Below are 13,116 nucleotides of genomic sequence, written 5' to 3'. Positions count from 1 at the left end.
TGAAATACTAGCATACTGCACACTGAACAGTAAACACTGCATACTATTTAAAAAACAGAAAAATGCTTATTTTGTAACAATTATTAATATTTCTCAGTCTTTCTCAAAAAAATGTATCTATTAAAAGCAGATAAAAATGACAACAAATATTTTCTGCATACAGTGTGCCCTCATTATATACTTAGCTCATATGGAAAATCCACACATGCAGAAAATTTGCATACTCATCACAACATGCATACTGTTTACTGCAGAAATTGCATAAGTAGTATGGTAGTATGCTATTCTGAACATAAGCCAATAAATCACAACCAATGCTGGAGATTTCACTGTTTTTCGTATGTACGAGTTTCTAAAACAGACATTGTGTCTGGAAACATTGTGAACTGTTGTTTTGTATGAGCATCAGAGGAAGTCTGAAGTTCGATCTGTCGAGTCATCTGAGACGTGCTGCTAGATATCTTCTGTGACTTTCTTATTTGCTAGTCAAGGTTAAAATACACCAGACAACAAAAGACTCACGCTGAACAGGCTGTGGTCTTCAGTGCGGTCCAGGAGTTTGTCCAGCTGGTAAAGAGCTCGACTAGCAGCGTGCCAGGGCAGAAACTCAGTCTCCTGAGACAAATATGAGATCATCTGCAGGGGGACGTTTTGGGGCAAATACCCCGCTCTAGAGAGAAGAAAGAGTGGAAGAGGATAACAGCACATTTTAAGCATATTTCCCTTCGGTAGACACATCGTTATCATTTGATTACAAACAGTTCATTTTGTTCATCATCATTCGTTTAGAATAACTGCCAGGCATTGTGCTCTGCGTGGGGAGTCATAATGCGCTGTAAAAAAAAAACAACAAAAAAAAACAGCTTCTCCTGTACGGCTACATTCGTGTTCAATTTGCATAAATCCATAAAACATAAGATCTCTTCTAAAAGCTTCAAATGTCTTCTCCTTTTTCCTGTCGGTCTTTTCAGAAACGCCTACAACCCTCCCATGAGAGTGGAACAACAGATAGGTGGCCAATATCCTTAGACCAAAAACACAAGAAAGACAAGACTTTCCACGAGTCCTTAAATCTAAATAAAATGTTTGCTAGCAAGCATAGTGACACTATTACATTAACCGCCTGGTACACACAAGCAACCACATTTTCGAACAGTTGAATATAGTCCCTAGCATCTTTTTCAGATTCATAGTACATCATTTTTGTGTGCTATGTAGTTTTTTGTTCATTAGTGTGTTTTGACGTTAGCTTAGCAACAACAAAACAGCTAATGCCAAACTCAATTGGAATCAATTGAGTGCACTTCACATAATTTGCGTGCCACATGGAAAGAGCATTCGAAATCAGTTGATTATGGTACGTTTTATGACGTTGGTTTTTATACAAATCACTGCATTTCTGATTTGTACGGAAAAGGGTTAGGGCCAAGCAATAATAAAAAAATAAAACCATCTCGAGATTAAAGTTGTTAAATTTCGAGAAAAAACTCGTTAAATTTCAAGGAAAAAGTCAAGATAAAATGTTGAGAATAAACTCGTTAAATTACGAGAAAAAAGTTGAGATAAAATGTTGAGAATAATTTAGAGAATAATTGAGAGTAATTTAACAAATTTGTTCTCGTAATTTAACGACTTTTTTCTCGTAATTTAATGACTTTATTCTCAACATTTTATCTCGACTTTTTTCTCGAAATTTAACGACATTTTTCTCATAATTTAACAAATTTGTTCTCATAATTTAACGACTTTTTTCTCGTAATTTAATGACTTTATTCTCAACATTTTATCTCGACTTTTTTCTCGAAATTTGACATTTTTCTCATAATTTAACGAATTTGTTCTCGTAATTTAACGACTTTTTTCTCGTAATTTAATGACTTTATTCTCAACATTTTATCTTGACTTTTTCTTGAAATTTAATGAGTTTTTTCTCGAAATTTAACAACTTTAATCTCGAGGTGGTTTTATTTTTTTATTATTGCTTGGCCCTAATCCTCTTCCGTAGATTTGAAATTTGCTCTCCATTGAGTTTTAAAATAACATACCACCAACACTACACCTAAACCTACCCGATAGTGTCAACAAAAGCAAATGTGACATAAAAAGCATCCGTAATCACACCGTTTTAGCTTGTTTAGATCTCTCTGAGTTCTTTTACTGTGACTCGCCTTCCACGGGATTCGTACCCATGGCTTTTTTGTCTTAAGTACAACTCAGTATCAGCTGAGCTACCGAGCAAGCTTGTTATGATAGAAAAGCGAAACATATGGAGCTGGTTAAGAGATGCAAAGTCCAAAATATATTTGTTTACAAATCGTGCACTCTGGTAAAAAAAAGCATTTTGAAGTCATAATATAATATTGTGCAAGGAGACGTGAAAACGAGTCTTTATTAATCCATAATTTGACCCCATAATCGTAACTGTGTATGAAATTGATTAAAAGCGCTTGCTGTTTTAATGCCTCTAGCATTCATTTCTGTTCGAAACTGCAGTGATATGTATACATTGGTACGCATTTTGGCGACTCGCAAAAACGTTCCCACACGTACGTCTTTCCTATGAGACCGGGTTGTTAATAGCATATAGCAGTAGGTAGCCTACTGTATTATTATGCTGCTGTCACTTTAATACACAGATCTAATATACACCTGCAATTTCTTTCCCTGATGTTTACATTTACATACATAACTGTCTGTGTTTACGTGAACTTTGTGTGTTTTTGACATAACCTTGTGTGTATTTGACAGTTTAAGTACAAAAAGACACAAACATTATCTTTTAGAGTTAAAGAGTTTAATTAATATTATACCCCTGGTTTCACAGACAAGGCTTAAGCTAGTCCTAGACTAAAATGCATGTTTGAGCTGTTTTAACTGAAAGCAACTTGCACTGACATATCTTAAAATATGTCCCTGCCATTGTTTTTTCTCAAAATGCACACAAGTTATGTTTTTTTCTAGTGTACGTTTATAAAAGCTACTTAAATATCCTAATTGAACTAAGGCATAATCCTGGCTTAAGCTAAGCCCTGTCTGTGAAACCGGGCCAAAGAGTTTAACACTCCATCTGACAGACAGCTTTCTGTGCGCGTGCTTCGGATATGAAAACCATATAGCAGAAGTTTAAACTGTTATGGCTTGCAGATAATTAACTTTCATGAAGATGAAGAACTGCAATGTCACGTGAACGTGGTCTTTTTAGAGATGATAATCAAAACCAAATAGATGTTTTGTTAGTTTTTGTCAGAGTATCCGAGGCACGAGTTGTACAGGTTCCGCCCACTTCTGGAAAGTGGGGTGGGGAGCAGCAGCTCATTTGCTTTTAAAGACACATGCACGAAAATGGCATGTCACTCAAAAACGGGCATTTACAACACAGTATAATAAATGATCTCTGGGGTATTTTGAGCTGAAAATTCACAGATACATTCTGGGGACACCTGAGACTTATATTACATCTTGTAAAAAGGGTCCCCTTTAAAGGTTAATGCCCTTTCGTGTTTGAAACTATGATACCTCCTTCAGTTTCTTATAATTTCATGCACATAAGTGCTCTGAATCGGAGGTCAGGCGAAAAAGGAAGGGATCAGACTTGAAAACGGACTCATTAAAATCCAGAGGACAGATTCACCCAACACACACTTAATTGGGACATTAATCACAGTTACTCACAGACACCCACTGTTACCCAAGGAGGTTTTTAACATTTCCAGAAAAACTGATTTGCATAGCAGGAGACAATTGAGGATGTTATGAATTAAAAACTATTTCAACATCTCCATGGGGAAAAAAAGCAGCAAATGTGTTTATAGTGTCAAGCAAAGGTGAATTTATTTGTGTCTAATTAAGATCAAGAACTATGTTCTTATTCCTTTGAACAGCCTGTAAATACATTAGAGAAGAATGGAGAGTTTGCAAACTGCATTTAATATTTGAAGTTCAGGGATCAATGGGCTTCAATATGAAGTCAAATGTTCATTTTATATATGGTAATGGAAGGTATTGAAACATTTATGCTCAGTTTTATGTAAAAATGTCCAAAATATTAAAAAATGAGAGCTCAGAAATGCTTTATTTGACTGACACTAACATTTCTTACAGATTTATTGGAGTCAGGAGCAATAAACTCTAGACTGTTAAATTATTTAAAGTTAATGCAAACCTTAACTGGCTTAAGGTTTGCATTGGCTTTAACACCTTACCTCATATGTATTAATTTTCAATAATTCAACAGCCTGGAGTCAATAATGCTCTTTAGCTCAAAACATTTTAAAGCATGTCTAAATGACTTTCGTACAGAACTGATTATGTTATCTTCTTAAAAAAAACCTGGAACTACTTCACAGCTGTGCAGTTATAGAAAATAAATCAAAACCATTGTGTCAACCAAACAGAATAAAGCAATAAATTGTGGTCTAATGAGCAATAATTGTATTAAAATAAACAATTAATCAGTCTATAATGACGCCAAGGCACTTGAAACACTCATCGGCTGTCATTCTTTCACACTGATTACATGGAAATATTCAATGTATATTCTCAGGATTGATGTGCACACAAGACATGAAGGATGCAGTCAAGAGCTTAATCACTTCGTATGTGCATTAATTATGTTGTGTTTCTCATTAAGTTCATGCGCTTAAAGACACTGTAGCACATTAATTACTGCAATGACTTCACCTGTCACGTCACATTAAAGGGGAAGTGAATGATGGCACAAATCACATCTCGTTTGGTCACATTGACCTCTAGAAAGTGACACTGGTTAAACAGCGGTAATTAATGAACATACAGTCTGTAATTGTTGCTCATTATAAATATATAAGTATGAATTTTTATGTAATAGTCTTATATTTTAATGTTCATTCAAAGTTAATGTTTCTATTATATATACATATTTTTTCTTTCCTAAAAATGTGGTCATTCTTTAGAGGGAAAATAAGGAATTATTATGGTTATCATTTATATTTAGAGACACTTCCATTGTTACCCCATGAAAATCAGTTTCTCCATTTCATAAAACTTTCCTTTCTTTCTTGTATTTCTGAATTATTCAGCTTTCTGATCGAAGGTCGGAGGGAAAATGTTCATTAAATATGAACGCAACATTACCATAAAAGTGTCATGAGGCATTGAAGTTTCCCCTGCTGTTAGTGAGCACAGTAATAAACGAGCTGATCACTCTCACGCTTCAGGAATGTGCCAATACGCACATACAACCTCAGGGAAACATGTTACATTGCATGAAGGCCATATATCAATTGATAATAGCACTCCAAAAGAACAGCAAGGAGAGTGTGTGGCTCTTTAAAATTGCCTGACATCATTGATTCATTTTTAAAGAGAGCTGGTGTTGTCTGGCAGCATGATCGTCTGCGACCTTTGGGGAATTGAAATAAACTCAGAAATTCAAACAGATTTTTAATTAACGAGTATATAAAGAGTAACATAACAGACTCTTAAATAAATCATTGACTTCTAAATTGGCCTGTAATTGTTGCTCATTTAGACGAAGCTTGAGCAGAGCATTTAAGGCAGGCCTATTAAGAAGCTCCATCACTGAGAGACAAATGAAAGCTCGCTCTGTGCACAAAAAAATATTGTGTCAAAGGAAAAGAATATTCTCCTGGCACGGTTCTTGAAGTCTTTTTGCGTAAATGACAATTGTGGACAGGTGTTGAGATGTTTGTCACAAACAAAACAACCTTCTGTCTTTATGGCAAAAAGATGCTGAAGATGCTAATGTCGGGTTAGGAACAGATCAGCGTTTTTACGGAAGTTCAAAACGCTGTGTCAAGACAAGTAGCTGGTGATCACAGTAATGACTGTGAGCTGTTAACAGCAACTGTTCATTTCTTAAAAATATCTAGTTAGAGGCAAATACCCAAAATAAACTGTTGTTTTAACACCATGTGTTGCAAAAAAAAGAAAAAGAAAAAAGATTGTGTATTGTAAATACAATGTATTTTGATGTGAATTTTATGTTCACATTATATGTATCATATTATATTATATTATAAAACAGTTCCTGTCCTTGATTCTGATCAATAGCTGCGTTTTATTCAAGATAAAATGACTGCTTCACCCAACAGTTCTGTGTATCACTACATAACACCCTTAGCAACCACTCTTAGCAACGTAAACTGTATGTTCTCAATTGATATTGTTCATTGAAGCTTCCTGTATTATGTAGAAGAGTATTGTGAGAAAGAGATCGAGAGAGCGAGTTTATTACCTTTATTCAGATTGAGCATTTTCCTTCAGGTCAGTCCTATGTTCATAATAAAAAATCTGTTTAAATGTCCGTTGCAATATCTTGTCTTTTTAACAGTTAAGGGGTTTTCCCGTGACTGACAGCGCTAGTCAAAGCATTTGTCAGTTGTGTCTTGTTCCGTGTTCACAACAATTCAGTCTTTTCAATGTAAAAGTCTTCGCTAGTGACTGACACACTCATAAAGACAGTCTTTGCCGCCATCTAATGCTGTAATAATTGTAACTTCTGTTGCTGTTCATTAGGGGTGGGACGGTTCAGATTTCTCACGGTTCGGTTTGTATCACAGTTTTAGTGTCACGGTTTCGGTACAGTTCGATATGTGCTATGTTCAGTAAAAAATAGGACAATTGTCAAATAAAGATAAAGAAAATAAACAATGCTTTACAGGTTTTTCAGGTATCTAACAGTAGTTTTCAGGTACAGAAATTGAATAAAGTAATGAAATATAAAATAACACTGCATATAAACTTCTTTGAATAGTTAAATAAAGATGAAACATTATTGAAGTTACAAAAGCTATTCAGTAAAGACTGATTTCTTACTTTCTTGCTTACTTATATTATATTATTGTCAGAGTTATGTTCATTTTCATTGTGTTCTTGTTTATGTGTTTTGGTTTCGTGTTTATACTTTTCTTGGTTTCTCATTATTATGTATTGATATAATTATGTATTACATTCACCTGTCGTTTGATTAGTTCCCTACCTCTGTGTATAGGTACCTCCTGTTTTGTTGGCGTTTTGTTAACATTACGTTTGGAAAGTGTTAATGTTTCTCTTGAGATTCTCTTAAGTATTTCTGTTGTTGGAATGAAATATGATTAAGAATGAATTCTGGTATTCTTCCTACCACTCATGACTATTACATTACATTACATTACATTATATATGATTAATTTAATTTATTTTAAACATAGGCTTATATGACCTAGATATTTTTTAATGCACATTAAATATGATCTTCAGTCTCAAAGTATTCTTCACTAACACCAGCTTTCTTCTTCTCAATTGATCCAGTAATTCATAATCACAATAAAGGCTTTGTGAGGCAGTATTGATCTGTGTGAGTGATTCCCATCAGCACAAGGGGCATTTAATTAGGTAACATCACTCAAGGCAGCGGCGCCCATTCAGTTTCCTCAGTCATATGAACACCCTTTATCATCCCAGTAATTTACCGAGAAATGAGACATTTTACACATTGTGATTAACGATGATGCTGTTTTTAATATGCAGGTTGGCATTTTCGCTTCTCGAGAACATAAGAGCCAATAACCACCTCCACAGATCTGAGCCCTGAGGTTGAATAAGACATCCTATTAACATCTGCTCATTTTTATTAAGAGTAGCTGTGAACAAAAGAGACAAACAATATGTACTAACCAGACTAAAATCAGGAACAAAAGGATTTGCCTTCAGTCCTGTTAAGTTTCAATTATCAAGCTCTTCGGTAAACAAGGCCGAGCCGAATAAACAGGCTGAATGAACATGACGTACTACAATGCAGGAGGAACAGACTTCCTTTCTCGGCAATAATGTGACGCAATAAACACAAGTTTCCCTGCGGGTTTGTTGTCAGTTGACTGAATCGTCGTGGTTGGGAAACATCTGTGGTCAAAAACACAACTCTCCACATGCCTGTTAAAGCCCTGTCTAGATCAACATGAGCCGCACAGCGCTGGCAGATGAGCCTGTCGTTTCACTATGATGAACAGCGGTGCTAATGCTAGCAGAGCATCTGGCAGCTTCCTCATTTAGTTTGGTGGAAGAATAAAAATGACTGTCCAAAATGAATGAATTGTACAATCTGTACAAAACAACAACATTCAATGTTTAAAAAAGTCCACCAGTGAAACCCAAACACTGATTTGGCTTGAGAAATGAATCAATTGGTTTGTATCATCAAGAGTAGCTGCCAGTGAGTGAATATTTCCTTCATTAAGCAGAATTAGTGAGTCTTTGTATCAAACAGAGAGAAGCGTAGGGGGAGCAGTCATTGCTAAAGGGACTAATGGCAGCTTGGCAGCCTGTGGCTTTCTATCTACCGTCACTGTTTTGTCTTTCCTCCTCTCACATAAATGGACATGTGTGAGTTTCCAGCTAATGATGAAGCTCTGAAGGATCTACACGATGAGACAGCAGTGCAAAGGCGGGTAATCAGAGGTTTTCCCTCACTTTCTTATTATCCTCTATGGCAGTAACGACTCAGTAGTCTCACCGCAGATCTCATCTTGATGAGCTAAAGGCTTTTACTTCAATAACCCCTTCCCGACTAAAGGAGAAAAGAAGATCAAGAGTACAGTACAGAACAAGAGCTGCATCTCTCAGTTATGAAGGTCCAGCTGTAGTTGACTGGATCTGACTGTTCTTTCTATTGTGATGGACGGCTTTCAGGTTGACCAGAGGAAAATGGATGTTAGCTTTGAAACTGAAGTCTTTCCAAAGGCTTGGTGCCAATTTTCTGTCTTTCTCTAAAAGACAAAGAAATCAAGTATTTGCAAATGTCATATTTAATGATAATTTTAATAATAATAACATGCTTCATTTTTGAATGACAGAAAGTGGATGAATCATTATTTTCAGAACATCAATTAACCTAAAAGAGCTTTTTCATACAAGTCTGGCTAATCGTTTCTGATTGAGTAGGTTTAACTGCAGGTACAATTACGCAAAACTTAAAGGATCAGTGCACTTTAAAGGTGCCCTAAAATTAAAAATTGAATTTACCTCGGCATAGTTAAATAACAAGAGTTCAGTACATGGAAATGACATACAGTGAGTTTCAAACTCCATTGTTTCCTCCTTCTTATATAAATCTCATTTGTTTAAAAGACCTCAGAAGAACAGGCGAATCTCAACATAACACCGACTGTTACGTAACAGTCGGGGTGTACGCCCCAATATTTGCATATGCCAGCTCATGTTCCCAACATTACACAAGGGCAGTATTTAACGTCTGGATGTGCACAGTTGAATCATCAGAATAGGTAAGCAAGAACAACAGCGAAAAATGGCAGATGGAGCAATAATAACTGACATGATCCATGATAACATGATATTTTTAGTGATATTTGTAAATTGTCTTTCTAAATGTTTTGTTAGCATGTTGCTAATGTAGGCTATACTGTTGGTTGAAGTTACCATCGTTTCTTACTGTATTCACGGAGACAAGAGCCGTCGCTATTTTCATTTTTAAACACTTGCAGTCTGTATAATTCATAAACACAATTTCATTCTTTATAAATCTCTCCAACAGTTTGTAATGTTAGCTTTAGCCATGAAGCACTATCAAACTCTTTCAGAATCAAAATTAAACATCTAAATAAATACTATACTCACATGACCCGAAGCATGCATGCAGCATACACGACGAACATCTTGTAAAGATCCATTTGAGGGTTATATTAGCTGTGTGAACTTTGTAAATCCACTGTATTATAGTCGAGAGCTCGATGGGCAGGGAGCACAAGATTTAAAGGGCCAGCAGCCCCTGAATCGGTGCATAGTTAATGATGCCCCAAAATAGGCAGTTAAAAAAATTAATTAAAAAAAATCTATGGGGTATTTTGAGCTGAAACTTCAGACACATTCAGGGGACACCTTAGACTTATATTACATCTTGTAAAAAAACGTTCGATGGCACCTTTAAATTGAAAACTACCCAAAGATTTACTCACCCTCAAGCCATCCTAGGTGTATATGACTTTCTTCTTTCTGATGAACAGAATCTGTGTTATCCAAGCTTTATAATGGCAGTGAACGGGACCAGTAACGAGTATGAAGCTGAAGAAAGTGCATCCATCCATCATAAACGTACTCCACACGGCTCCGGGGGGTTAATAAAGGCTTTCTGAAGCATTTGTGTAAGAAAAATAATAAGTTATAAAGTACAATATCTAGCTTCTGCTAGACCGCATTCCATATTCTACTTACGAAGAAAGTGTAAAGTCTTGAAGTTCAAAATGCTTACGCTATGTCCTACGCCTTCCATATTCAAATTACGGAAAAAATGTTTATGATGGATGGATGCACTTTCTTGATCTTCATATTCATTGGTCCAGTTCACTTCCATTATAAAGCTTGGATGCAGCAGGATATTTATTAATATATATCCCACAGTGTTCATCAGAAAGAGGAAAGTCATATACACCTAGGTTGGCTTGAGGGTGAGTAAATCATGGGGTAATTTTCATTTTAAAGTGAACTAATCCTTTAATGCATGCCGTAAAGATGAGTAACATCTATAGATTTTACATACTACGCATTTCTGCAGCTGGTGAATATGACAAGATTGAATCATGTAAAATGTGATTCTTCTAGCATCATCAGATCAAATAGAATACAGTATGTCTGGTAATGCTATTTTAATCAGCTTGGAAAATGTTATAGATGTGAAACCACAGTTTTAAACACAGTTTTGCAACACTTGCATTCAACCTGTTAATCATGATGTAACCTTCTGAAATCCCAGGAAGATGAAGATCCATTTGCACTTTCCCCTGTTGCAACTTTTAGCCATTGCAAGCATCTTTCTGTTGATTGACGTGAACAATCTTCCAGTATTATCAAGAGCTCTTTAGGGAAATCAGGTGAATCAGACTCATCAGAGTGTCATTCAGAAATGAAGCCTATTGTTATCAAAAACATTTTTTTCTTTTTTTTTTTTTAAATACTAATTTTTATTTTGAAAATGATTTAAATGCAGGTCTAGATTGGTGAAAGGATATAATGACGTGTTTTAAACATTAATTATTGTGTTTTCATAGAATAACAAAATAAATTGGTGCTGCTTATTATGAATTTATTTAATTATATTTAGATTTAATTAATTTCACCATAGTGAAGTTCAAAAAGATGTGTTGTTTTATTTTAAAATCTTAATGTTTTTTCTTTTTTTCTTTTTTTTGTGCTGAAACCCAGACTCTGACTCAATAGGCCTTTATACTCCAAGAGTTTTTCCTCGCCACTGTCACTTTGTACTTTCTCACTGTAGGTGAACGACCTCCTGAAATAATGTGACAGTTACTGTGACAGTAAAAAGCAGGACACAATTAGCCGGAAACATCCAGGAGTCTCTGCAGGGGTTTGAAGGCTGTTAAATTGATCTCTAGTGCAGGTATCAGACTCTCTGAATGACTCTGCATGTTTCCAGAGGGGTCGTATAACAAACTGAACCCACCTCGCCAGGTTGAAGACGTCATCAATCAGACCGGCCCTGTTGCCCACAGAGATGATCTGTCGTGAGAGAACAGCACAGACATTTAGAATGCAGCAGGAAGTGATGAGAAGAATGAGAAAACGGAAGAATCGTGACAAAAGAAAAACTTGGAAATGCTTTGGATGAAATGGAAAGAGTCAGAACGACTGACAGAGGTGGAAGAAAGAAATACCGTTGGGTTGGTCATCAGCTGTTGAATGAGAAGTCTCCAGTTGTGGAGGTCGTAGTTTACTCTGAAGTAGCCCGTTTGATTGATGTTCCCCAGCAACCACGTCTCGCCGCCCATGTGACCCACTCTGTGAGTCTCTATAAATACAGCAGAAAAAAAAGAACATGAAACATGTTTAATGACACTTCTGACAGTCACTGTAGCTCAACTCACATGCATATAAACAGAAACACACAACGTTAAATGATGCCTAGACGCTCACAGACAGATGTGAATATATTCAGATAACAGGGTTCATAATAATAAAATAAACAAAATGTATATAAAACATAAAATCATTTCATTTCTAATGAAATATAACTGAAAATTAAACCAGTCAGTGTATATGGACTGATATATTCTACCTGACTGTGAACTTGCAAAGCTTTTTATGGATATCAGTGTTTAAATTTATCATCTTTAGAATGAAGTCATAAAAGCAGTCCTGCATAGAAATATACATGAAGAGATGATGCATTCAGTGTTTTGTATGTACAACATCTGTAAACGAATGTGTTTGCCACGTTCTCATCCTGTAAAATTCCAGCCAGACCTTGTGTTTTTTCATGGGTAACAAATGCACCGGTTAAGTGTTTTCGAGCGCTCATGGACTCAATGGATTTGCAGTGTATCGTGATCCAGGAAGCATCCAACCATCAGCGGACAGATTGTAAGAGTCATGCGGTGAGTTAATGCATATAAATGGGGTCTTAAAGTTACAGTCTGTGTTTCCTTCAAGAGTCATTGTCTCCGACTCTGTGTAATCTGCATTGTAGTCCTGATGAGGGCTGTTTTTCAGGGAAGGTGAGCAGAAAATGGAGGCTGTTAAATGGTCTCATGATCAGGGGAACTTTGAGCTCTGAGCCAAACGGATCACTCGCAGAGCAAATTCAATTCTGGGACTTGGAATTTGACTCGCTGTGGCTCCTTCCAAAAAAAATCTGCCTGCACAGTAAAATCTCCAGAGTCAAATCAACTCTGCTCAGAGTACATTTGGTCCCTCTCTAAATAGTGTTAAAGTAACACTGAAGCAGAGTTAAAGTTAATGAGATAATTAAGCAATTAACAAGGCTGTGACTGAAGTCAGTTGTAGTTCAATGGTTTCTCTTTTCTTCAGTGATTCTGCTTGTTAACAGCAGGTGTTCATCACTAATGCTCAATCATCACTTAAATAATTGCTTAATTATCTCATTAACTTTAACTCTGCTTTAGTGTTATTTTAACACTATTTAGAGAGGGACCATATGTACTCTGAGCAGAGTTCATTTAACTCTGGAGATTTTGCTGTGTGGTTCTCCCAAAGGAGAGGAATGGAATTGAATATAATGATGGTAGACGTGTGGCTGCTGCAACAGTGTGAGAATCATAACATTGAGGAGTTTAGTATAAAGGAATTTACATAAATGCAGGTCTTCAG

At 36.0% G+C, this 13,116-nt stretch overlaps 1 protein-coding gene across 1 annotated transcript in view; it reads right to left on the bottom strand.

Annotated features, from left to right (window-relative positions):
• Positions 1-13,116, bottom strand: part of LOC137023965 (thyrotropin-releasing hormone-degrading ectoenzyme-like) — a 190,518-nt gene that overhangs the window by 20,115 nt on the left and 157,287 nt on the right. The window contains exons 11-13 of the mRNA XM_067391096.1: positions 11,664-11,797; positions 11,453-11,508; positions 523-670 (exon numbers count right to left, since the gene is read on the bottom strand). Coding sequence (XP_067247197.1) covers positions 523-670; positions 11,453-11,508; positions 11,664-11,797 — 338 coding nt within the window. The remainder of the gene's footprint in view (positions 1-522; positions 671-11,452; positions 11,509-11,663; positions 11,798-13,116) is intronic.

The sequence above is a fragment of the Chanodichthys erythropterus genome, chromosome 8, assembly GCF_024489055.1.
Source record: "Chanodichthys erythropterus isolate Z2021 chromosome 8, ASM2448905v1, whole genome shotgun sequence".
NCBI classification, from domain to species: Eukaryota; Metazoa; Chordata; class Actinopteri; order Cypriniformes; family Xenocyprididae; genus Chanodichthys; species Chanodichthys erythropterus.
Note: the sequence above shows the minus strand (reverse complement) of the source record. Positions and strands in the feature narration are given on the sequence as shown.